At 42.9% G+C, this 24,626-nt stretch overlaps 1 protein-coding gene across 11 annotated transcripts in view; it reads left to right on the plus strand.

The window, feature by feature from the left end:
* Positions 1–17,219, plus strand: part of EYA4 (EYA transcriptional coactivator and phosphatase 4) — a 401,807-nt gene extending 384,588 nt beyond the window's left edge. For 7 of the 11 annotated variants that reach the window (XM_056566571.1, XM_056566572.1, XM_056566574.1 and 4 more), the window contains 5 exons: positions 501–615; positions 5,014–5,135; positions 7,837–7,937; positions 16,282–16,358; positions 17,022–17,219. In XM_056566571.1, coding sequence (XP_056422546.1) covers positions 501–615; positions 5,014–5,135; positions 7,837–7,937; positions 16,282–16,358; positions 17,022–17,094 — 488 coding nt within the window. In that variant the 3' untranslated portion in view covers positions 17,095–17,219. Of the gene's footprint in view, positions 1–500; positions 616–5,013; positions 5,136–7,836; positions 7,938–16,281 lie in introns of all 11 variants that reach the window. The other 4 variants (XM_056566579.1, XM_056566580.1, XM_056566575.1 and 1 more) reach the window with 2 other exon arrangements.
* Positions 17,220–24,626: the final 7,407 nt, after the last annotated feature.

Genomic DNA, 24,626 nt, shown 5'->3' on the forward strand with positions numbered 1-24,626 from the left:
CAAGGCCTATAGGGAGTTCTGGAGAATCCCTGTAATAATCATATATTGCTGGTTTTAAAAGTTCAGACCAAAGCACATATTAATGGAAGAAGTTTGATAAATAAACTGTGATGTCCAATATGTAATCTCATATGTTAGAACAAAAAGGGATAAGTGGGACTGTGGACATATATTGAGTGTAAATATGGTACATATGGTGATCTATGATAGGGTCTTACTGTACACAACACCATTATAAAATAACAAAATGGACGACCTTGCTTTGAGGGGTTTCCTCTTAACCATATAATGGATTGCCCTGCATGCTGGTTTACAATGCACAAAGGTATCATTCAGTTATAGTCTTTTGCATATAGTAAATCAGTAATGATCCTATAACTAGAGGTTACATATCATTTTATAAAAAAAAAAATATGGGGGAAAATTTAATGGAAGAAAACATTTCACATTTCCATGAAAGCAGCATTTAATCTACTATTTCCTGCCTGTTTGTGCTGAAGGACTTTTTGGCCCAGCTAAAAGAGAAGCCTGGCTTCAATTGCGAGCAGATCTTGAAGTCCTGACAGACTCCTGGCTCTCAAATGCACTTAAATCACTATCACTCATTAGCACAAGGTAAGTCGAAATGTATGCTTATATTTCTTCACTAAATGCACAGTTACAATGTCACTTAAGACTTGTTTTTGTAATTCATTTCTTTGCCACACTAATTTAAAGCAGATACAAATGTGGTCAGGGCACACAATGGTGGGCAGTGTTCTCACTCTGCAGCTGCTTAGAATCTTTGTGTTCAAATGTGGCTGAGAAGGTGTCATGGGCATGTCTTTAACAGCTTTTCTACACAGTACGCTGCTCACCTCAAGCACACAGATTCACTGAAATATTTGGTACATGTGATCAGGTTTATATTTGTGCAGAATTAGTTTGGAAACATGACAAAGCATGCTCGGATATATATGGTTTTAGTTATAGGTCAGACTTTGAAGGACGCTTGTAATGCCAAATTGTAATTCCAGATGTATGCCACTTTATATTATTATCGATAATCACAAATATCAATGGATGGTCAGATGGTTTATAGGCTAGACTAGTATAAATAAGCCTAATAACATTCCAATATGTTGGGTAGAGAAAATACCATTAAAGTGTACCTGTCGTTAACAAAAACTTTTTATTTAATGTAGATAATACCATTATATATATATATATATATATATATATATATATATATATATATATATATTTGTAGAAGAGTAGATGATTTCTCAGCTCACCTATTTAGCCAGACACCTGACGCACGGTACTGTGTGAAACAACACCGAAGTAATGTAGAAAAAAAGCAGATGTCCAGCACCGGATAACGTAAAAATAAAAGTGGATTCTTTATTCAAGCCACAAGACAGCAGGGCACAATGTAACGCATTTCAGCTGGTGTGACCAACCTTACTCATATGAGTAAGGTTGGTCACACCAGCTGAAACGCGTTACATTGTGCCCTGCTGTCTTGTGGCTTGAATAAAGAATCCACTTTTATTTGCACGTTATCCGGCGCTGGACATCTGCTTTTTTTTTATATATATTTGTAATATACATTGGTTAAAAAAATGTGTATTTTTTTCCCTACAGCTATTATCTGTGTGTCTCTATGAAGAGACCAAATACAGGAAGTGTGAGTGGACAAGTAGGGCTCTGTACACTGAGGACAAGCAGGGCTCTGTGCAGTGAGGACAAGCAGGGTTCTGTACACTGAGGACAAGCAGGGCTCTGTACACTGAGGACAAGCAGGGCTCCGTACACTGAGGACAAGCAGGGTTCTGTGCAGTGAGGACAGGCAGGGCTCTGTACACTAAGGACAAGCAGGGCTCTGTGCACTGAGGATAAGCAGGGCTCTGTACAGTGAGGACAAGCAGGGCTCTGTTCACTGAGGACATGCAGGACTCTGTGCACTGAAGACAAGCAGGGCTCTGTAAACTGAGGACAAGCAGGGCTCTGTACACCGAGAACAAGGATGGCTCTGTGCACCACTGAGGACAAGCAGGGCTCTGTGTACTGAGGAAATGCAGGGCTTTGTGCAGTGAGGAGAAGCAGGGCTCTGTGCACTGAGGACAAGTAGGGCTCTGTACACTGAGGACAAGCAGGGCTCTGTGCAGTGAGGACAAGCAGGGTTCTGTACACTGAGGACAAGCAGGGCTCTGTACACTGAGGACAAGCAGGGCTCCGTACACTGAGGACAAGCAGGGTTCTGTGCAGTGAGGACAGGCAGGGCTCTGTACACTAAGGACAAGCAGGGCTCTGTGCACTGAGGATAAGCAGGGCTCTGTACAGTGAGGACAAGCAGGGCTCTGTTCACTGAGGACATGCAGGACTCTGTGCACTGAAGACAAGCAGGGCTCTGTAAACTGAGGACAAGCAGGGCTCTGTACACCGAGAACAAGGATGGCTCTGTGCACCACTGAGGACAAGCAGGGCTCTGTGTACTGAGGAAATGCAGGGCTTTGTGCAGTGAGGAGAAGCAGGGCTCTGTGCACTGAGGACAAGCAGGGCTCTGTACACTGAGGACAAGCAGGGCTCTGTACACTGAGGCTCTGTGACACACTCCCAGCTCACACATCAGGATGGTTGACAAGCCAGAAGCCTACACAGAGCCCTGTTTGTCCTGCTCTCACTTTCTGTATTTGGACTCCTCATAAAGACTATAGAGACAATAGCTGCAGGAACAGCATTTTTCACCCAAACATATACAAGCTTTACATGGCAAAAAAGTGTTTTAAAAATGCACTTTATATGTCACTTGACAATATGATTGGTGCATTTGACATTGGCAAAAGGGACAAAAGGGCACATTAGAAAAGCAGAGTTAAAATACTGCACAATATAAATTCCCTTAGTTGTACTACACTGCTCAAAAAAAATAAAGGAATCATATGAAAGACTTTGACAACAAAATCACTAAAAAATTATCAATGGAAATCAAATTTATCATCCATGGAGGTCTGGATATGGAGTCACACTCAAAATCAAAATGGAAAACCACACTACAGTCTAATCCAACTTTGATGTAATGTCCTTAAAACAAGCCAAAATGAGGCTCAGTAGTGTGTGTGGCCTCCACGTGCCTGCGTGACCTCCCTACAATGCCTTGGCATGCTCCTGATGAGTTGGATGTTCTCCTGAGGGATGTCCTCCCAGACCTGGACTAAAGCATCCGCCAACTCCTGGACAGTCTGTGGTGCAACGTGGCGTTGGTAGATGGAGCGAGACATGATGTCCCAGATGTGCTCAATCGGATTCAGGTCTGGGGAACATGCGGGCCAGTCCACAGCATGAATGCCTTCCTCTTGCAGGAACTGCTGAAACACCCCAGCCACATGAGGTCTAGCATTTTCTTGCATTCGGAGGAACCCAGGGCCAACCGCACCAGCATATGCTCTCACAAAGGGTCTGAAGATCTCATCTCCGTACCTAATGGCATTCAGGCTACCTCTGGCAAGCATATGGAGGGCTGTGCAGCCCCCCAAAGAAATGTCAACCCACATCTTTACTGACCCACCGCCAAACTGGTCATGCTGGAGGATGTAGGAGGCAGCAGAACATTCTACACGGCGTCTCCAGACTCTGTCACGTCTGTCACATGTGCTCAGTGTGAATCTGTTTTCATCTGTAAAGAGCATAGGGCACCAGTGATGAATTTGCCAATCTTGGTGTTCTCTGGCAAATGCCAAACATCCAGCATGGTGTTGGGCTGTAAGCACAACCCCCACCTGTGGACGTCGGGCCCTCATACCACCCTCAGGGAGTCTGTTTCTGACAGTTTGAGTGGACACATGTACATTTGTGGCCTGCTGGAGGTCATTTCGCAGGGCTCTGGTAGTGCTCCTCCTGCTCCTCCGTGCACAAAGGCGTAGGTAGCGGTCCTGCTGCTGGGTTGTTGCCCTCCTACGGCCTCCTAAACGTTTCCTGATGTACTGGCCTGTCTTCTGGTAGCGGTTCCATGCTCTGGACACTGACAGACGCTGACAGACACAGCAAACCTTCTTGCCACAGCTCGCATTGATGTGCCATCCTGGATGAGCTGCACTACCTTGATTTCACAGTAGTGTGATGACTTGGAGTTACATTGTGTTGTTTAAGTGTTCCCTTTATTTTTTTGAGCAGTGTATATAATAAAATTCTGCTGCCACCACTAGGTGGAGTGTAAACTCCACTTCACTAGGATAGTGCTCTGACCCCTCGCAATCTAAAACTTATCCCCTATCCTTTGATAGGGGATATGTTTTTATCCATGAGACTACTCCTTTAAACTCAAAACAGTATGTGGAAAGCAATTAAAATTCCTCTTAGTGATAACTGTATCCCCATCCCTTATAAGATATGTATGTTATTATGTGGTCTAGGTTTATCGCCATAGCTTACCACATAATTGCCACACCCTTTCTGTATAGTAACATATGATAGGCTGTTATAAATTGTTGCCATTTCCATTAGTGATAATAACTTTAAAAGGAAACTGTTCTCAGTGTCCCTCGCACTAACCTGTTGCTACAGGCTGGTAGGGCGGGTGACACTGATGATAGTAATACTTAGCTATCCCCCCCCCCCCCCCCCCCCCAGTTATCGGGCACACAGAACCATGGATCGGAGACAGGTAAGAATCATTATCATCTGTGTCACCTGCACTTCACATCTGTACCAACAGGTTAGTGCAGGTGATACTGTTGACAGATTGCCTTTAATAAGAACATAAATTTTAGCCTTTTCTCACATTATACCAAAAATGTTAAAAGCCACTTATTCTATACAAACAGGATATATTGGTATCAACGTGGTATATTACTGAACTTTAGACTGTTTTGTTTAAAAAATCAAGAAAACATAATATTGTTTCATAAAGCCATTGTGTCTACTATCATTATAAAATGTAAGTAAATAGAGTATAATTGTAACTTAGAAGTTAATAGAAATTCATTTGGTTTTGTTCTCGTTTTACAAGTAATTTCTATTGTTTTCCCATAGAAGTAATAGTGTAAATGTCTTGGTGACTACAACACAACTTATTCCGGCACTTTCCAAGGTCTTGCTGTATAGTTTAGGAGGAGTATTTCCAATTGAAAATATCTATAGCGCAACTAAAATAGGTAAGAATTTATATTCATTGTGCAACATATAAATGCAATCTCTAGAGGATGCAGAATATTCATCAGACACAATACAGTGTGGGACATTATCAAAATGTGGATTGTTTGAAGCCATTTTTCATTTTGCCTGTTCAGTTTTTTTCTGTGCACCACATTTTCAAAGTGCACAACAGTTTTTTTTTGCGCAATGTATGCAAATCTAGAGTAAAAAACAGGCAAAAAATATTGTGCAAACTGTCTTGAATATGCAATGTATGCAGAATAGACTTGTTATAATAAAGATAGGCAATTATCCATACAATACCTACATGTCCATCACTCCTTCTGCCTCTGTACCCACAATCTTCTGTGTATTTCCTGACATCTTTAGTGGCAGATTTGTCTAAAATTAATGCTCACGGAACTGAATCCCTTGAAATGAATAACCCATTCAATTTCAAGTAGATGTCCTTAAATTGACTTAAATGATAAGTCGATTATAAAATTCTAGACATGAGAGTTTGACTCCTGATCGCTTATTATTGCACCACTAGAGCACCACTACAAAGTAGCATGCCAAGGATTTCCCTCTCACTCCTTACATATTGTCCATTGGACCCAATAGAATATACACTGTAGAACAACGTGCTGATATAGATATTGCTGGCTATGAGTACATTGCAGATGATGCATATGGGGTTGTTTAGGTGCAACCCAGTCAGATTGCTAATGCTTACCCTATCCACCACTCAAAGCACCTACAATGGCCACATGGGCATTAGATCTAGACCATGGAGAAATGGAAGAAGGTGGCCTAGTCTGATGACTCATATTTCCTTTTTAGAGATGAACAAATCATCAATTTATAACAAATTAAATTCATCTAAATATTATTATTTTGTGATTCGCTTCTGGAAAAATCTAGTACTGGAGTGGGGACTTCCTTTGAAGACAAAACTCCCTGCTCCTGTATGCCGAGAGGATGAGGCATACATTGCATGGCTCGCTGTTCAGTTAAAATTTATTGAGCTAAATGCAGAGTGTCTTAAAGATCAGTCTATGCTCCTTATTCACTATGTATCACTACTTACATTCACTAGTACTTTTGCTGGGCCAGGGCACTCTGCGCCGTGTCCAAAGAGGGCATGGCTACCTCCAATTTGACTGTTGAATCCAAATCAAATTGACAGGCGATTCACAGCGATATCGGAGCCATTTTTTTGTGTGTGTGCATCATCAACACAATGCATCAACAATGAATGCTCCTTTGACACACACACACACACACATATATAAATAAATAAAATATAGATAAAAAATGGATAAATGTGTTTCACTCAAATCTTTTTCTTCTGTATTTCCTTGTTTCTTCTCCCTGTTCACTATTTTCAGTTCACTAATTTTCTAAAATGAACAGAAAAATGAAAAGGGAAAATATGGGGCCCAAAGTGTTAACTTGGCCTCCTAATTTCCCCAGGATCACAAGACACCTTAAAGGGGTACTCCAGTTAAAAATTATTTTTTTTTTCTAATCAACTGGTGCCAGAAAGTTAAACAGATTTGTAAATTACTTTGATTTAAAAATCTTAATCCTTCCAGTTCTTATCAGCTGCTGTATACTACAGAGGAAGTTGTGTAGTTCTTTTCAGTCTGACCACAGTGCTCTCTGCTGAAACCTCTGTCTGTTTAAAGAACTGCCCAGAGTAGAAGCACATCCCCATAGCAACCCTCTCCTGCTCTGGACAGTTCCTAACAAGGACAGAGGTGTCAACAGAGAGCACTGTGGTCAGACCGAAAAGAACTATACAACTTCCTGTGGAGCATACAGCAGCTGATAAGTAATGGAAGGGTTAAGATTTGTAACTAGAAGTAATTTACAAATCTGTTTAACCTTCTGGCACCAGTTGTTTGAAAAAATATATATTTTCCACTGGAGTGCCCCTTAAAAGTCTTGTGAAGTTCATGTCCAAGCCAGATCAGAGCTGTTTTTGTAGCACAATAGGGACCTACAGAACATAAACCAGATAGTTTTAATATTATGGTTGTTCAGCATATGTGTTTTTTGCTAGTCGGCAACAGCTTGTTTTTAGAAGTGGTGTATTCCTAGGTATCAAACAATAGTATGTTATTTTTGGAACCCATTTAATTCCCTTTATTTCTCTTCCCCTGGTATAAATACTCATTATAATATTTTAATATAAGTGTTAACTATTTATTTGAAGAAGCACTAGAAAGTGGACACATAACAGAACAACTCCATCCTTAAAGGGGTACTCCGGCCCCAAGACATCTTATCCCCTATCCAAAGGATAGGGGATAAGATGTCTGATTGTGGGACGCCCGCAATCTAGCATGCAGCACCTACCTGTAAGTACTGTCTGAAGCGCTGGAGGTTCGCACGATAATCTGTCCCCGTGATCGGGAGGCAGAATAGGGGATAAGATGTCTTGAGGCCGGAGTACCCCTTTAACAGTATGTCTATACTATTGATACCGAAATTACAATGAAGAATCATATATATGCTCCGAAATTCTGGTACATGATTACAGAGTAGTTAGACCAGGAAGTAAGCTTTACATTGTTTTTCAGGCAAAGAAAGCTGTTTTCAGCGTATAGTGTCCAGATTTGGCTCACATGTAACTTATGTTGTGGTGGGGGACTCCCAAGATGAGGAGCAAACTGCTTATCAGGTAACTGAATCTTGCTCTCATTTATCTTGCAGGGAAAGAAAGTTGCTTTGAACGCATAATACAAAGGTTTGGCAGAAAAGTAGTATATGTTGTAATTGGGGATGGTGTAGAAGAAGAACAGGCAGCAAAAAAGGTAAAATACATCCCTGTGTGCCATGAAAATGTTTACTCATGTCTCTGTCTGTTTCTGTTTAGTATATAGTAAAGTGTTTGGGTTGTTAGTCTTTTCCTCTTTCAGACATTTATCAGAGTATCTGATTTCCCTTTAAAGCTTTTTGTGTGCAATTAAATTTAAAGTAGCAAATGTTTCAAACATATATGCAGCTATACAGTATTTAGCTAGCAGTTCACTAAAACACAACCAATCATGGCTCTGTAAAAAACTCATGTTATAAAGCCTTACCCCCATGGCTCAGAACTGAAAATTCACCACTGATCATGGAAGAATTTCTCAACTGTATACTACTGCAAAAACAGTAAGTGAAATTTTCAGAGAAAACATAGTTTAAAAACGAGACAGAATGTGGAGTAAAATCACAAGGACAACTCTCCAGCAGCTTCTACTTGCCCAGCTTGACTTGATTGACAGGTATAGGGATGAGCGAATCAAATCTGACGAATTCGAATTCGTTACGAATTTCAGGAAAAATTTGATTTGTAACGAATGCGAATATCGCCACAATTCGATCACGCAATTCTCTTCATTAAACTTCATTTAGTGCGGTCCAGACTCTAGGGCATCTAAAATGGCGGATCCACATGTGAGGACATGGAGCAAAGAATCCTGGGAGGGTGGGAACAAGGGTATTCGGGATGACCCTGAATCACCCCTGCGACGTCACAGCCCTATATAATCATCAGCCATATTGCGGGCAGTCACTTTATTCATTACACTGCAGAGAGATAGGATGGACAGCCTGTGTGTGTTACACAGAAAAGCTTTTTCCAGCAGCGTTTCACCACCCAGTCACATCAGTGTTCTATTAAAGAGAGCGAGGGACAGACAGCAGTGTGTTTTGCACAGAAAAGCATTTTACAGCAGCCATTCACCTCCCAGTCATATCAGCGTTCTATTGCAGAGAGGGACAAAGAGCAGTGTGTTGCACAGAAATGCTTTTTTACAGCAGCGATTCACCTCAAGCCCAAATCCAGCCAAAAAGCACTGAAAAGGAAGAGAGTGAGATTGAGAGAGAAAGTGGAATTTTGGGTGTAGTACACAGCAACTGTGTGCTGCAGCACTGGTGTGTACAACAACTGAAAAACTAATAGTAGCCAGCCAGTTAGGGTGAGCAGAGCACTAAAAGCATATTGTCCTCTATTAAGTGTAACCTGTGTGTATATTTAAGTGGTGTACCATTTTGTTCCTGTTAAAGTCTTAAGGGCCTAGATACTGTGAAAGGCCAGCCAAAAGTACACACCTGCTGGTGTTGTAGACAAATACTGTTTTAAGCGTACTGGAGCGTATTGTCATAAGTGCCTCAACCAGCAACCCATCTGCCGTCATCGATTGGTTAACACGGTCATCCACTTCATCACAAGTGACATCTGACACCCCCAGTCAAATCCTCAGACACAACCCTCAGTTGGCATGGCCTGGGAGCAGTCCCTGTCCTCCCATTGTCTCTGTTCTATGCTGTTTCCTCCCCTACAGAAGTATCTTTTGCTGGGGGTTCAGCTCCACTATTTAGTGAGGACGATCTGGAGGACAGTCAGCAGCTACTGCCCAGCCAAGAAGTGGAGGAGACATCTGCTGCTTCCTCCACTAGGCGGCAAGTAATGATGAGGAGAGTGGCGTGGGAGGTGGTGTTGCAAGCGTTCCGGCTCCTGAAGCAGACACTGTTGAGGAATCTGAGGAGGACATCAGTGACATTCAGACACAACTCGATGATGATGAAGCCGATCGCACTTGGAAGCCGGGTGCAGAAGGGGCTTCATCATCATCAGGAGAAAAGGGTTACAGTTTGCCGTGAGGCAGCAGCTGAGCAAGCAAGGTGGAAGCATAGTTGGCAGTCAGCATGGTGGCAGATGTGGAAAGTCTGGAGCCAAACGTGCCGGAGGTGATCACCTGCTTCGCGGCAACCTACCTTCCTAGGAGGTAGTTGAACAGGGGTTCCCGGAGTTGGCGGCAGTAGCAGTCAATCAGTGTGGACTGTTGGTGGAAAAATCAGTTTTTGTGGTGTGGCAGTAGGATGTTAACCTGGCCATATGCAAGATGTGCCAGCAGAAGGTAAAGCATGGCCAGGGTCCCAATGTCGGCACCACGGCCCTGCATCATCATATGCAGCGTCACCATAAAGCAGCCTGGGAGAACCGTGGCTCCCATGTGGTGGTCCAGCCTGCTGCATCACCCAGTGGCACGCCGCTCCCTGTTTCAGCCAGCCAAGGCTCCTTCACCTTAGCCGAAGGGAGCTGTTTGTCATACCCTCCTTCTGTCGCTCCAGATGCTCCTGCTTCTCCTACTTCCAGTCAGTCATTCTGCCAGCAATCCATCGGCAAAGCCAGGTCTACCACCTGACCACCTGCTTGGCGGCAGGCTACCTCCTCTGGAGGTAGTGAACAGGGGTTCCTGGAGACGGCGGCAGTAGCAGTCAATTAGTGCAGACAATTAGTGCGAAGCAATGCCAAAGAGACAACAGTATGCCCCCACTCATCCAACGGCGCAGAAGCTGAATGTGCTACTGTCCAAGTTGCTGGTGCTGAAGTCCCTCCCTTTTTAAGTTGTGGACTCTGCACCTTTTAGAGAACTGATGGCTTGTGCTGAGCTGAGGTGGAGAGTCCTAAGCCGTCATTTCTTTGCGAAGAAGGCAGTACCAGCCCTGCACAATTTTGTGGAACAGAAGGTGAGCCTGTCGGTGTGTACCAAAGTGCATTGCAGCACCGACGTGTGGAGCTGTAACTACAGTTAGGGACAATATATGTCCTTTATGGCCCACTGGGTGAATGTGGTTCCTGCACAGCCACAACAGCAACTTGGACAAGTCACGTCGCTTCTGCCTCCACACTCTCAGGCTCTAGGTCCTGTGACAGTGTGCGACTCCATCTCCTCTTCCTCCACCGTGTTCTCAGCCTCCACTGGATGGAAAAGTCTCAGTGCCCATCCAGCATACCATGTGTGCAGGGCACAGCGGTGTCATGCTGTTCTTCAAATGGTTTGCCTTTGAGAACGGAGTCACACAGGGGAGTGACTGCTAAAAGTCATTCTTCAAGAAATCGAATCATGGCTTACTCCGTGAAAACTGGAAATGGGAACCATGGTGACAGACAATGGGAAGAATATCTTGTCTGCGCTATGACAGGGAAGCCTGAGACATGCACCCTGCATCGCACACGTGTTCAATCTGGTTGTCAAGCGGTTCCTGAAGTGTTCCCCCCCATCTGCAAGACATCCTAACAATGGGAAGAAAACTTTGATTGCACTTTGCAGCCACTCATACACGGCAAAGCACACCCACCTTGAGCTGCAGCATCAGAATGGTAGGCGGTTTTTCTAGTCATTTGACAGGAGAGGAGGAGTAGGAGCAGCCAGAGGAGCTAGAGGGTTATGAGGAAGGCGGGACAGAGGACCCAGACAGACCGTGGAAGTATGCAGTGGAGATGGAGGCAGGGAGTCCCTCTGAGTCACTTGCACAAATGACACGATGCATGCTCACTTGCTTGCGTAGTGATCACCGAATTGTCACCATTCAGCAGCGGTATGACTTCTGGCTCTCCCCCTTATTGGACCTTCGCTACCAGCACAAAATTGTGGTCTTTTTTACACCCACTGATAGGGAGGACAAACTGACCTACTACAGAGACATCTTACGTAGTCAATTGGCCGATGCCTATCTGTGCCATCGTCCATCCTCTCGCAGGTCTGACTTGGGGGGCCCTCTGCTCTCACCTTCCACTGCCATGGCTGCTGGGGAGGGGTTCGGCGGCAGGAGCAGTACCAGCTCCATCAGCAGCAGCCTGAATCTACAGTCGCATATAGGAAGCTTTCTTCACCCTCATTGTGAAGCAACTCATCAGCAGCAGGTAGACCTGGAGCAGGACCTGAACCAGCAGGTGGTGGCATACCTTGACATGACCATGCCAACACACCTTGAAGATCTGCTGGACTTCTGGGCAGCCAAACTTGATTTGTGCCGCAACTAGCAGAGTTTGCCCAAGAAAAGCTGTCCTGCCCAGCCATAGTGTGCCATCAGAGCGGGTGTTTAGTGCGGTGGCCATAGTCACCCCAAGGAGAACTCGTCTGTCCAAGAAAAATGTGGAGAGACTGACCTTTTGTGAAGATGAATCAGGCATGGATCAGCCAGGATTTCTACCCACCAATGCCTGATGCATCAGAGTAGGTTGACCATGGTGCCACACCAACACTTCACAAATATGGATAGTGCAAAAACATATTTAAGGTGCTGCTCCCCAGTTACAGACATTCCCAAGCTTCAGACCACAAGTAAGTATTAAGGACATCCATTAGCTAAAAATTTACTTTTCTTAGGATAAAATATATGTACCCAAATTTTTTTTTTTTATCAAACAAAAGGAAAGGTGTGCAAAAATCACCATGTGCCACCTACACCATCAAGTATTGATGTGATGCAAAGACCTCTAAAAGGTGGTAGGGAACAATGTATGGTCCATTGTACCTGGTGGGGGTAAAAACTTTCCATGTAAGGCCCTATTCTCGCAATATTAATTCCTTTCTTGGCGGCCCAACACAGGAACCTCTCGCTATTTCTACCTACAAACACTGCCATTTCCCAGGGTTTTTAGGTGGAAATAGGGAGTTCCCTGTGTGGGGCCACCTTTTTAAGGGCGAGTAACACATGCCACGAAAGGAATTAATAGGACGAGAGTAGGGCCTTACAGGGGAAGTTTTTACCCCCACCTACTACAATGGACAATACGTTGTTCCCTTTCACCTTTTTGAGGACAGTGTTGCTCGCCTTAAAAAGGGCAGCACCACACAGGAACCTCTCCCAATTTTCCTTGGAAATGGCAGTGTTTGCAGGTGGAAATAGGGAGAGGTTCCTGTGTGGGGCTGCCCTTTTTTAGGGCGAGTAACACTTGCCAAGAAGGGAATTAATGATGCGTGAGTAGGGCCTTACAGGGGAAGTTTTTACCCCCACCGGTTACAATGAACCATACGTTGTTCCCTTCCACCTTTTAGAGGTCTTTGCATCATATCAATACTTGGTGGTGTAGGTGGCACATGGTGTTTATTGCACACCTTTCCTTTTGTTTGATTTAAAAAAAAAATGTGGGTACATTTATTTTATCCCAATAATATTATTAAAAGTTACGTTTTACGTAATCTATATCCTCAATACTTTCTTGTGCACACTAACGCTTTTACAAAAGAGACCGTTTTCTTCTGCCTACCTGCCTCAGGTACTATTCTGATCCTGCCACCCACCTGATGCCACACATCTGATGCCAAGTTCTCCTTTCTTCACCCACCTTCGTCACTCGGTACTGGTATTGCTACCCACCACCCCACTATGTCACTGGGTCACTTTCAGGACTCCTGATACTGCCACCATATGTTCTCCTCATGCTGATGCCAGCTCCAGGCTGTCTCATTCTGCCACCATATGTTCTCCACATGCTGCTGCCACCTCCAGGCTGTGTCATTCAGCCACTTTATGGTCTCCTCATGCTGCCACCAACTCCAGGCTGTGTCATTCAGCTACTATATGGTCTGCTCTTGCTGCTGCCAACTCCAGGCTGTGCCATTCAGCCACTATATGGTCTCCTCATGCTGCCAACACCTCCACGCTGTGTCATTCAGCCACTATATGGTCTCCACATGCTGCCAACACCTCCAGGCTGTGTCATTCAGCCACTATATGGTCTCCTCATGCTTACGGCACCTCCAGGCTTTGTCACTGTACCGGTCTTGGATGTGGTCTCATCATGCTGCTGGCACATAAAATAAAAAAAAATATAGGTTCATCTATTTGATGAACTGGGTCATTCAGGCACTATATTGTCTCCTCATGCTGCCGCCACCTCCACGCTGTGTCATTCATCTGCTATATGGTCTCCTCATACTGATGCTACCTCCAGGCTCTGTCATTGTGCCACTCTGAGACAGTGATTCTAATAGTGACTCCTCTAATCTGCATGTCATACTGAAAAATAGTATTATTTCACTAACCCAGCACACACTCTATGCGTGTTACAACAAGGCAAAGTTCTCTACACCCCTATTGAGGCTCTCTGTAGGCCAGAAATAGCCGTTTTAATAAGGATTTGCCGCAAATAAATTTGGACCGAATCGGCCGGATTGAATTTTTCTAAAATTTGCTCATCTCTAGATAGGTACAATCCCTATTTGTTTTTAGAGACCTCTCAATTAAGCTAAGTCAGCTGGGAAGAAGCCAATGCGGAGTTGCTGCCATAACTATTTTCCCCATTCCTGATCCATTTATAAAGTACAAATGCAAAAACCGAAAAACGCCCGGTCCTTAAAGGGTTCAGGGGTTAATGTGATTTGATGTGGTCAGCTTATGCCACTTTGCTTAGACTTTGTTTACATCTCCATTTGAGGTTCCATTAAGAGTTTCAGTTGCAGAATTTGTCAGAATTCACAGACAGCAGCCAAAATAAAGCAGCCTTCTGTGCTACTAGGATGTACCTATGAAATTAGGTGCAAATAAGTTGGACCCAACACGGATGACAACTTGAACCATAAACATTCACTTTACTGAAGAAATATCCTCAGTGCAAACCAATACAGTGTAGAGTCCACCTCCAATGTCAATGTACGGATTTTGTCCTCCAACAAGATTAGCCTTATGGCTGAGGAATCTATTCTGAACCCCAGAAAGCAACCCATCCTGTATGGAGTTAGGCATGATTCAAGATGAATCCATGGTTCTGCGGAACTCTCTCTGTCAGATGAATGTCTGTTATCAGTTTGTCCCTCAAGGAGGCTTTGATGAGCCTGTTGTCTATATATATGGTGTCAGAATTACCCCTTGAAGCCTCAGGTGTGCTGCTAGAAGGACTGCTACCTTTCTGAAAATACAGGGGCTGAATAGAGATAGAATAGAAGGCAAATGAACTGATAGTGGCTCACTCGACTTTTCTTGAGCACTGCCACCCATGTGCAACAACCAAGAAGTGAAGGGAATTGTTACAACCGGAAGTGACGTGGTCAAAAGTGCTACTGCCAGAAGTTAGGAGGCAGATGCTGATACTGCATTCTCTAGCAAACACTTCCCTGGTAAATGCATCAAACATGGCTACTTATCTTCATGGCTGGCTGGCGCGCATCCGCAGCGACACCATTAGGAAATTGTGCCCACCTTCCTATTGGCAGAGCCAGAGGCCATATAGCTCCTGATAGGCACAAGGAAACCCTTCGAACAAAAGAATAACAGGGGGCTGGCTAAGCCAAGGAACCCTCTTTATACTTCAAACCAACATCCATGAAAAAAATAATCTGAATGGAAGTATGTGTGTTTGGGGAGTTTTTATAGAACTTTAGGCACTCAAGTGACATTTTAGAGATACAGTTCAGAAAAGATTAAGTCTACTAAAAGGGGGTCGTCACAAGTTCACCTGCTTTCATAAATCAGAATAACAGAATAGCACTTGTTTAGCTTATCTAGTCTGACTAAAGACAGATATCTCTTTGGGAGTAGGAATACAATTTTTGGTAGACATCCATTCTGCATGGACTAGAAGTTTCTTGTGGCTGTATATAAACTTTATATAATGCTGTGGCTCACTGTAAATGACAGAGGGTTGACTTGAGTTAAAATACAACTAGAACAGAATTCTTTGACAGGGCCAGGGTTAAATTAGCTTCTGCACAACAGGCTAGCTGGCATGAAGAAGCTTACAGGGGTTCCTACTTGAAACCTGTGAGAGATAAGGATCATGTTACCTGCTTTCCCTACATGTTTACAGAGTATCCACCAGAGGTGGCAGCACAGAGAAGGTTAACCATTGCACACCTATACTGTATTCTTCAGTGTATACACATGTTAAGAAGTATAAAGCAACACAGTATGTGTTATGCATGTTTACACTCAGTGTACCCAGACAGCTTGAAAGGAATAGTATAGTGAAAATGTTCTTCATCCTATTGTGCCTGGGCTGCAAAAAACAAAACAAACGGCCACTTTGGATAGGGGATAAGATGTCCAGGGGCGGAGTACCCCTTCAAAGCTTCCTATTCTCTGTCCCAACCAGGAGAAAATGCTCGCTCAGTCAGTCACTGCCTGCAGTGGTACCCTGCCTCAATCGGTGATGGCTGGTATTTTCTGCATTTTAAGACAGGAAACAGGAAGCTTCAAGCAGCTTCAGCACTGGATCAATGTCAGATGAGTACTTATTATGTTATCCAACCCTGAGCACAATATTTAGCCGGACAACCCCTTTATGTCCTATTATAGTATTACATGTTTATAATATTACAAGTGGTATGTTGTTATTTTTTATTAACAATGAATAATCACACCCATTTTCTTGCCCTGCAGAATAACATGCCTTTTTGGAGAATATCAAGTCATTCAGATCTTTTGGCTCTTCATCAAGCACTGGAACTAGAATATTTGTAACTATTTCATCTTGGACAACCTTTTTTTTAAAATGTACATAAATATATATATAAATATATTTTAAGTACACACTGAATTTTTATGTGTGATTTAATGCCTCGGGCTTTTAACACACATGGACTGTCTTAAACAAAGGATAATCAACAGTAATGATTGAAGACAAAGATTTGCTAGATGAAGAATTGCTAGATAAAGGAAAATGAAGAAGCTGAGTGCTGCAAAGTTACACTTAGTAACCTTGAGCAGTTATCAGTTGAATGAATCGGTCAATGGAAGACCGTGGTGAAGAGCAGATGTGCGGAACTCTTGATGAATATAGACACATGTTTTCCGACCGAAGAGGTGGTGTTCAACATTCCTCATAATGGGATCTCATTCTCAGCACTGAGGTGTGAATCAGGCATAAACCTACCTACCCGGAAAATCTGAATATAGAATGCACTCCAACTATATAATGACAATCATGTCTAGACCTGTAATTTTGTGTAAATTATTGACAAAACAAATAATAATTTACTGTGATTTTATTAGCAGCTGATTTTGAAAGTGGATGTAACATTTCTATTTTTCTTTTTTTTTTTTCTTTTTTTTTGGGGAAGGGCTGGTTGGGCAGTGGGTGGTGAGATCTAAAAAAGATTAACATGCTGTCTCTTTTATAGGTTTGGCAATCAGAATGTGGATAATGATGTGTGTGCCTTAAAGACAAGACAGTGTTTGCGTGTTACAATGTAATTTTGGTTAAGAGAAAGGTAGTTATATGAAATCTTCATTTGGGATGATTTCTTCATTCATGACCAAATTGATCTATAAAACAGGAAAAAGGCTGCAGACAGCAGCTGGTATTTGTTGCAGGAATAAATAAAAAAAATACTAATATTATAGAGGTCTTGTCTTATTTCTAAGAGTGATATTAAATATTTCACAGGCAAATTTCCACTGTGACATAAAGTCACTACCAAATCTTGTTAAACTCAGTAAAATAGTGGTCTCCCTCTACTCAGAATACAATCAAGAGAAGACTTCAGTGGATGTAGCCAGCTCAGCGTGGTGCTGACAAAACCAGATGGACACAATGTGGAGGATAAAACGTATTTTAATGACCAAGATGCAACGCCTTTCGCTGCACAACGCGTTGCATCTTGGTCATTAAACTATGCTTTATCCTCCACATCATGTCCATCTGGTTTTGTCAGTGCCACGCTGAGCCGGCTACATCCACTGAAGTCTTCCCTTGATTGTATTCTCATCTCATCAGCCGGAGGGCAGCAGACAACCATTTATTACATCGTGCCTTTACCATTGTTGTGTATGAGTTTACACAACTCCCCAGGGTGAGCGGTTATTTTATTACTTTCTCTCACCTGATGTGGTTGCTTTTACCCTATGAAGCGCTTGTTCTCTTGCTCTCAGTCCCTCTACTCTGGACATAGTAATTTGGGACAAAAGTTTTGTATTACTCTATACAGATGTCAGGAGACGAGCTTTCTTTGAGGTTCTGTGTTTAGCCAAATACCCAGCACTGACCTTACTGGCGGAGGTTGAAAGGTACCAAATATTATGCAGGTATTCTAATAAGAGAACCTGGAAACCACCTGGAGGGTCAGTGACAAGTCCATAGTAACAAGCCATCAAGAACCCCAGATCTTGGAAAAGCTCGTTCTTCAATTCATAAGGAAGATAGCACCTAACACACCCTTTAGTATTGAGAAGAAGCCAAGCTAGTTCAGACAATCCCATCAGAGAATGTGGAGACAGCCTGGACACTGTCCACAGTGACATGTCATCATTAACCTCAGCCGTTGGCCAGGACCATATCACTTTTTATAGTCATAAGTAGAGCTATATGGTATGACTGGGCAAACAGATGTTATAACAAAAGAAAACAGAACAGAAGATACGGCTAGAGAACCACACCACGGAATGGAACCAGGTAAGTATTGTTGTCATCAGTGTCACCAGCACTGTACCGACAGGTTAGTGTAGGTGACACTGATGACAGATTTAGTTTAAAGCTCCTTCAGGGACACTTATTTCTAATTGATTCCTCCAGTCCAGAGTAGCTCCAGGTCAATGTTCCCAGAGAACTACGATAGAAGTGAAAAGTGATCAATGGTGTGAAAACATCAAAAAGAGGTATACATGTCTAATGTGATAGACTGCTTACTATGGGTGGTTGTGACCATGCACAACAACGGAAAATGTGTGTATAGCTGGCAGACACCTCTCTGCAGCCTTCCTGTCCACAAACAGAACCACGAGATAAAATATTTCTTCAAAGGATGACCAGATTCATATGGTGTTGAGAGGTTTGCTATGGGGATTTTCTCCTACTCTGGACATTTCTTAAAATGGACAGAGATGCTCGTGATGTCAGCAAAGAGCTCTGTGTTCCAAAAAGAAAATTATTTCATCAGTAGTATTCAGCAGCTAATAAGTACTGGAAGAGTTAAGATTTTTTTAATATAAGTAATTTACTAATCTGCTTAACTTTCTGGCACCAGTTGATTTAAAAAAAAAAAAAAAAAAAAAGAGTACCCCTTTAATCCAGTACAAATGAGACTATTAAAAATACCCACTAGGTAGTGCATATATATATATATATATATATATATATATATATATATTTGTGGTCAGGACAACTATCAGATCCTTGAGCCTACCTAAGCTAAGCAGCTTGTGTTGTGCCATAACTGCTGCGACAGATATACCTAAAAAGAGGGCAAAAAGATCATTAGGTTATGAAGCAGAAAATATTTATTGCATGAATGGAGTACAATCACCTGACCAAAAGCTTAAATGCCAATGACATTTCACAATGCAGATCTGGAATGTATCTGGAGTAACATGAGTAACATAACATCTCCACCTGCCCAGTTTCTTTATAACGTGTACTTGCATATTGTTTTTGAAAACTGCCGAGGCCGCTTCTATTTTAAATGAGTGGCCAGAAATAGACATCGGGTTGACCCCCATATTTCTCAATAACTCACAGACATATTTCATGAACACAGCAGTTGTTAAAGGTACCCCCCACACAGAGAACAATGGAGAATCGGGTGCCATTCCATCAATGACACGTAACCACTCTTGGATTACTATATCAGGACACCATGCGTTACCGGTAGGGAAATACTTAATCTCATCGACTTTCCCAGGTGTAAGTGTTTTGGAAAAGTATAGTGTTAGGAAATAGAAGGAGTCACACCATGCTATTTGTGACTTCCGTAAGAAGGTGGAAGAGGCATGAGTCCTAGATAATTCCCCCTGCCTGAGGAAACCATAATATGCTAGATACATGGCAGTTTTTAACAGTAGACTAAGAGTATGGCCAAAGGGCATGCCAGACAAGGATAGGATGGGGGGGGGGGGGGGGGGACAATGAAGGATAGGATAAGTGGAAAACAATAAAGGATTGTCTGGGTACTCCAAGGACTGAAAGTACTGGATACCCGAGAGGTACAGTTTTATTGTAATGTGGGAGAGTTTGAGGTTTGAATGGCAGAAAGCAACAAAGGCCAGTAGGTATTTAATATTGCCGAGATGCTGCTGTGGATGTGTACGTTGGAAATTGCAAAATAACCTCCATGCTGTGTTAAATGATTTGAGCGTGTTTAATGAAAGCGATTGAGAAATAAGTGTTTTTGCACTGCTTATGTGTTGTATCAATCCATCATCAACAACCTGAGGTGAGGAGTGGGAATGGCATCGGCCTCTGGGCATACCTAGAAAAATTATCAATATTAAGCTGAGACAAGGCATCTGCCGCAATATTCTTATATTCCTATGCCCACTAATATGTTCACTGAAGAAATGAAACTGAGCTAAATAAACCTCCTGACAAAAGACATGATCTCTTCGGAAATAGACCGACCACTATTCAAGATGTCTGTTACAGCAGCATTATCAGTCAGAAATATGACCATAGTATTGGTCCATTCCCTGCCCCAGACCTGCACGGCTGCCACCGCAGGGTAGATCTCAAACAAAGAATCCACTTGTTTGAACCCAGGCAGGCTAACCACCTCATCAGGCCAGGCACTGACCATCCAATGAGACCGATAGATAGCTGCAAAGCCCATAGTGGAAGCTGCATTGGTGTACACACATGGAGACTGCTGTGAGACCTTAAGTGTGAACAATGATATGCCATTCCACTTGGACATGAATCTGTCCCACATGGCTAGGTCAGCTAGTGCTTCTTTGCTTAGTCAAAAAGTGCTGTCTTGATCAGGAGCTGTGGGTAGCAATTGCAGTAGTCTAGACACAAAGTATCTTCCTTGAGGAATTATTCTTACGTGAAAATTGAGCATGCCGAGTAGCGATTGCAGCTCCACCTAGGTAGGCAACTGTGATACCACTACCTTGTGGATGGCAGCTCTGACCCTGGACAGCTTATCTTGTGGGAGACTAGCTTGCATCTTTACTGTATCTAATCGTAACTAGTGTTGAGCGGCATAGGCCATATTCGAATTCGCGAATATTCGGGAATATATGGACGAATATTCGTCATATATTCGTGAATATTCGCATATTCGTTATATTCTCGTTTTATTTTTGCATATGCGAACATTCGCGTATGCGAAAATTAACATATGTGAATATCGACATTTTCGCATATGCAAATTTTCGCACGCCGGTCTCACACAGTAGTATTAGAGCCTTCTTTACACCACACAAGCTGGAAGCAGAGAGGGGTGATCACTGTGATGTGTACTGTGAAAAAAAAACAAAAAACGAATATTCGTAATTACGAATATATAGCGCTATATTCGCGAAATTCGCGAATTCGCAAATATGCGATATTCGCGAATAATATTCGAATTGCGAATATTCGTGAGAAACACTAATCGTAACCCCAGAAAGGTGATCTACGTACTAGGGCCCTCGACCTTGTTTGGTGCTACTGGAAGGTTCAGGTTAGAAAAAATGGTCCATAATGTATTGAGGTCCCGAGGAACTGTGGCAGGATGCTCGATCAACAGAAAGTCAACAAGATAGTGTATTATGCAGTTACAATGACCTCTGTTGAGTAACACCCAGTGGAGGGCCTGAGCAAACTGATCAAATATCCATGGGCTGCTTTTGGGGCCAAATGTCAGTTTGCTAGCGAAATAGTACTGGCCGTTTCACTTGATGCCATGCCACTGCCATAAATTGGGTTTGATGGGGAGTAACTTAAAGGCATCTGTAATGTCTGCCTTAGATAAAAAGGACCCTTTCCCTAAATGAATAATGACTTGTATGGCCATGTCTATGGAGGAGTACTTCATGGAGAACTCCTCCGATGGTATCAATGAATTTATACTGGATGTGACAAGAATGAGGTGCAGAAAGGTCGTAAATTAACCTTCTTTTATTTGAAAACTTTCCACACACCATTCCCACTGGATTCACTCTCCAGATATCAAATGACGGGAAAGACAAAGGACCAATGAGATAGCCCTTCAGTAGCTCTACTCCCAACAGGGTGGTGACTGTGACTGGGTCCCTAGCGGCTGACACTTTGGGGTGAGCACAAAAGCACACTGAACATAGATGAAGAAGTCTGCACTGATTGTTATTAAAATTGTTGCAGATCTGCGACCGGCAGAGGTACCTGATGGGGCGACCTAACTTATCTAGAGCTGCTGCCGGCTTAGGGACAACAGGAGCAGATGGAGCATTAGCATGTCTAGGCTGAGCCAGCTGTGAAGCTAAGCTTAACCCATTACACCAATCAGTAGTGTGGGTCATGGAATGGCATTGGTTGCAAGCAGGGGCTCTGAGACCAGCAAAGTGTCGGCAGAAGAGTTCGGTGTCTACGTTGGCCCAGTTGGTGACATGGTCAAACTGGACCAAGGCTGCCGCCGCATGGGCTGCCTACAACCTGTGATATTCATAGAAGGCAGAGCCTCCGTACTTGTAACCCAGATCCACTACTTTGTACATGTTCAGGTATTACTCCTCCATTCTGTAAGGACTGGCGGAAAAAACAACATCCTGGAAAAGGAAAAAGGAAAAGGCCAGCACAAAGATGCTAGGTTAACCAGTCTGCCTTCAAGTATATCTTTCTTGATGTTACTGGGAATAAAGTATGATGGAGCAACATTTAGAAAGTACTAGGAGTGGGATTGGCTTCCAAACTTTGTGTAAGTGAATCTCTATTCTCAACAGCTTCCAACCTGGATTCTATTCTTGAGATGGAGGATGACATATTAGTTAACATGACATGCAATTGTGACAAAGAGGTTTGAATAGTGTCTGAAGGTGCTGTTTCCAGAGTTCAGCTTTTCTAGCAGCAGCGGGGTATGGAATGTGTCTCCTGTGCAACTCTGCCATCCACTTGGGGATGGTCCATGCTCTAAGTGATGGTATACTGTTGTGAACTGATTCATTTACGCACCCAGACTAAGCAGCATGACTAATACTATGGACGGAAAGGCAGAAAGGAGGGCACTGGCAGAAATGGACATAATTGTAATGAAAACCTGCAAATGGACATAACAGCCTGTGAATATGTGCTGAATAACAAGTTTAAACGATATGACCTGCAAAAAATAACAACATGTGTATACCTGCTGAAAGAAAAGTACCCTGGACAGCTAATGAAGTCAAAGACACTTTAAGATAAATATTGCAGTGACTATGGGTGCGGCTTATGGAAACCACCTGAAAATTGATATAACAACATAAACACCTACTATAATACCATAGAAACAGAATATAAAATATGCAAAATTCACGCACCCTAAAACCTTATCCAGCCAGGGAAAAAGAAAACGGATCTAAGATGTTGACCATGCACTTGTGGGTGGAATATACAAAACTAAAACATTGACTAACACATACCTATACACATATACCTTTTTTAAAAATTTTTATACTGTATACTAACAAAATCGTGGACAATATACCTCATATAACAAGGAATAGTAGACGTGCCCCTGTAACAAACTGAACAATAATGTGTAAGCATTTGGAGTATGCGGCGGCTAAACACATATAAACTCGGATTTGTAAGACGTAACTAATAGTAACCGAACCTGTGCCAGTCCTGTATGCATATGCCAGAATGAATAGGTACGCTCATATGATGGCGGCTATCGTATGAGCCTATGTACAGGGCATGTAACACACCTAAAACAACGAATGGGTAGATACATAATTAATGCTATGACAAGACGCTCCGCATATATGAGTAAACATAGTGCGCACGCTGCCCAAACTGTTTAGCAGAAACTGAGAAGCCAGTCGGACCTCCCGTCCGCATGCAGGCACCGTTACGGGGAAGCAATAAATGCCGGCATGGAGACGGAAGCGCGCAGCTGTCGCACTGACTCCCGGCACCCGCTGTGTACAGACAGTGGTAGAGTCTAGCCTGTACACCACTTATTACTGTCACCTGGATACCCCTACCCCTGAAAAGCCACCATCTTACTCTAATCAGAAGGAGAGCGCTGAGCTGCAGATGCACTTGGAGCGCTGGGAGCACGAGACACCGGCTAGCAGAACGCAGTGATGACGTAAAGAAACACAGAGAAATGTCAGCTTAGGCAGGCACTGAGGGCCATATATTTATGGTAAGAGCTGCCCCTCCCACAAACATGGCTAACAATTAGCCTAACACATATCATTATTTCTTGCTGGATATAGCTTTTTTATATACATACTTTTTTCTTTTCTTATATATATTAATCTGATGCCGTGTGAACAGTCTTTCAATGCCATCTGAATCCTATTATCCTTTGGAGAAATATTTTGTCTCTCAATGTTCCCAAAGGTTAAGGCTCTCAAATCTAAGAGACTGTATGGCAATAGAGGAAAAAAGCCTAACTTTTGATCCCAGCAGTCTTCCTATTGGATGTCTTTTCTCTAACTCTGAAAAGCTGTCAATTAGAGAGAGGCCTGTGCAAATGTTCAAGTGTATTCTAGGTACCAAAACCCTTGCATTATAGTTCATTTAAAGGGGTACTCCGGTGGTCAACGTGTTTTTCTGTTTTTGACTTACCCTATTTGTTTTGTTTCATTTCTATTCTTGTTGTTTAGGCTACTCTATTTCTGTTCTTTTTTTGTCTTTTTATATCCCACATTGTGTTCTTATCTTTGCTTCCATTTCCTGTTTCTTGCTGTGCTGAAAACTACAAATCCCAGCATGCCACATGTCTTGCTGGTTTGGGGCGGCTCCTTTGTTTGTTTGTTTGTTCCGCCCTTTACCCATCCTACTATTTTCCCGGGTCAGCCCCCTTATACACAGCACACTAATATAATCAGCCTTGGTTGGGATA

The sequence above is a fragment of the Hyla sarda genome, chromosome 3, assembly GCF_029499605.1.
Source record: "Hyla sarda isolate aHylSar1 chromosome 3, aHylSar1.hap1, whole genome shotgun sequence".
In the NCBI taxonomy this organism is placed as follows: Eukaryota; Metazoa; Chordata; class Amphibia; order Anura; family Hylidae; genus Hyla; species Hyla sarda.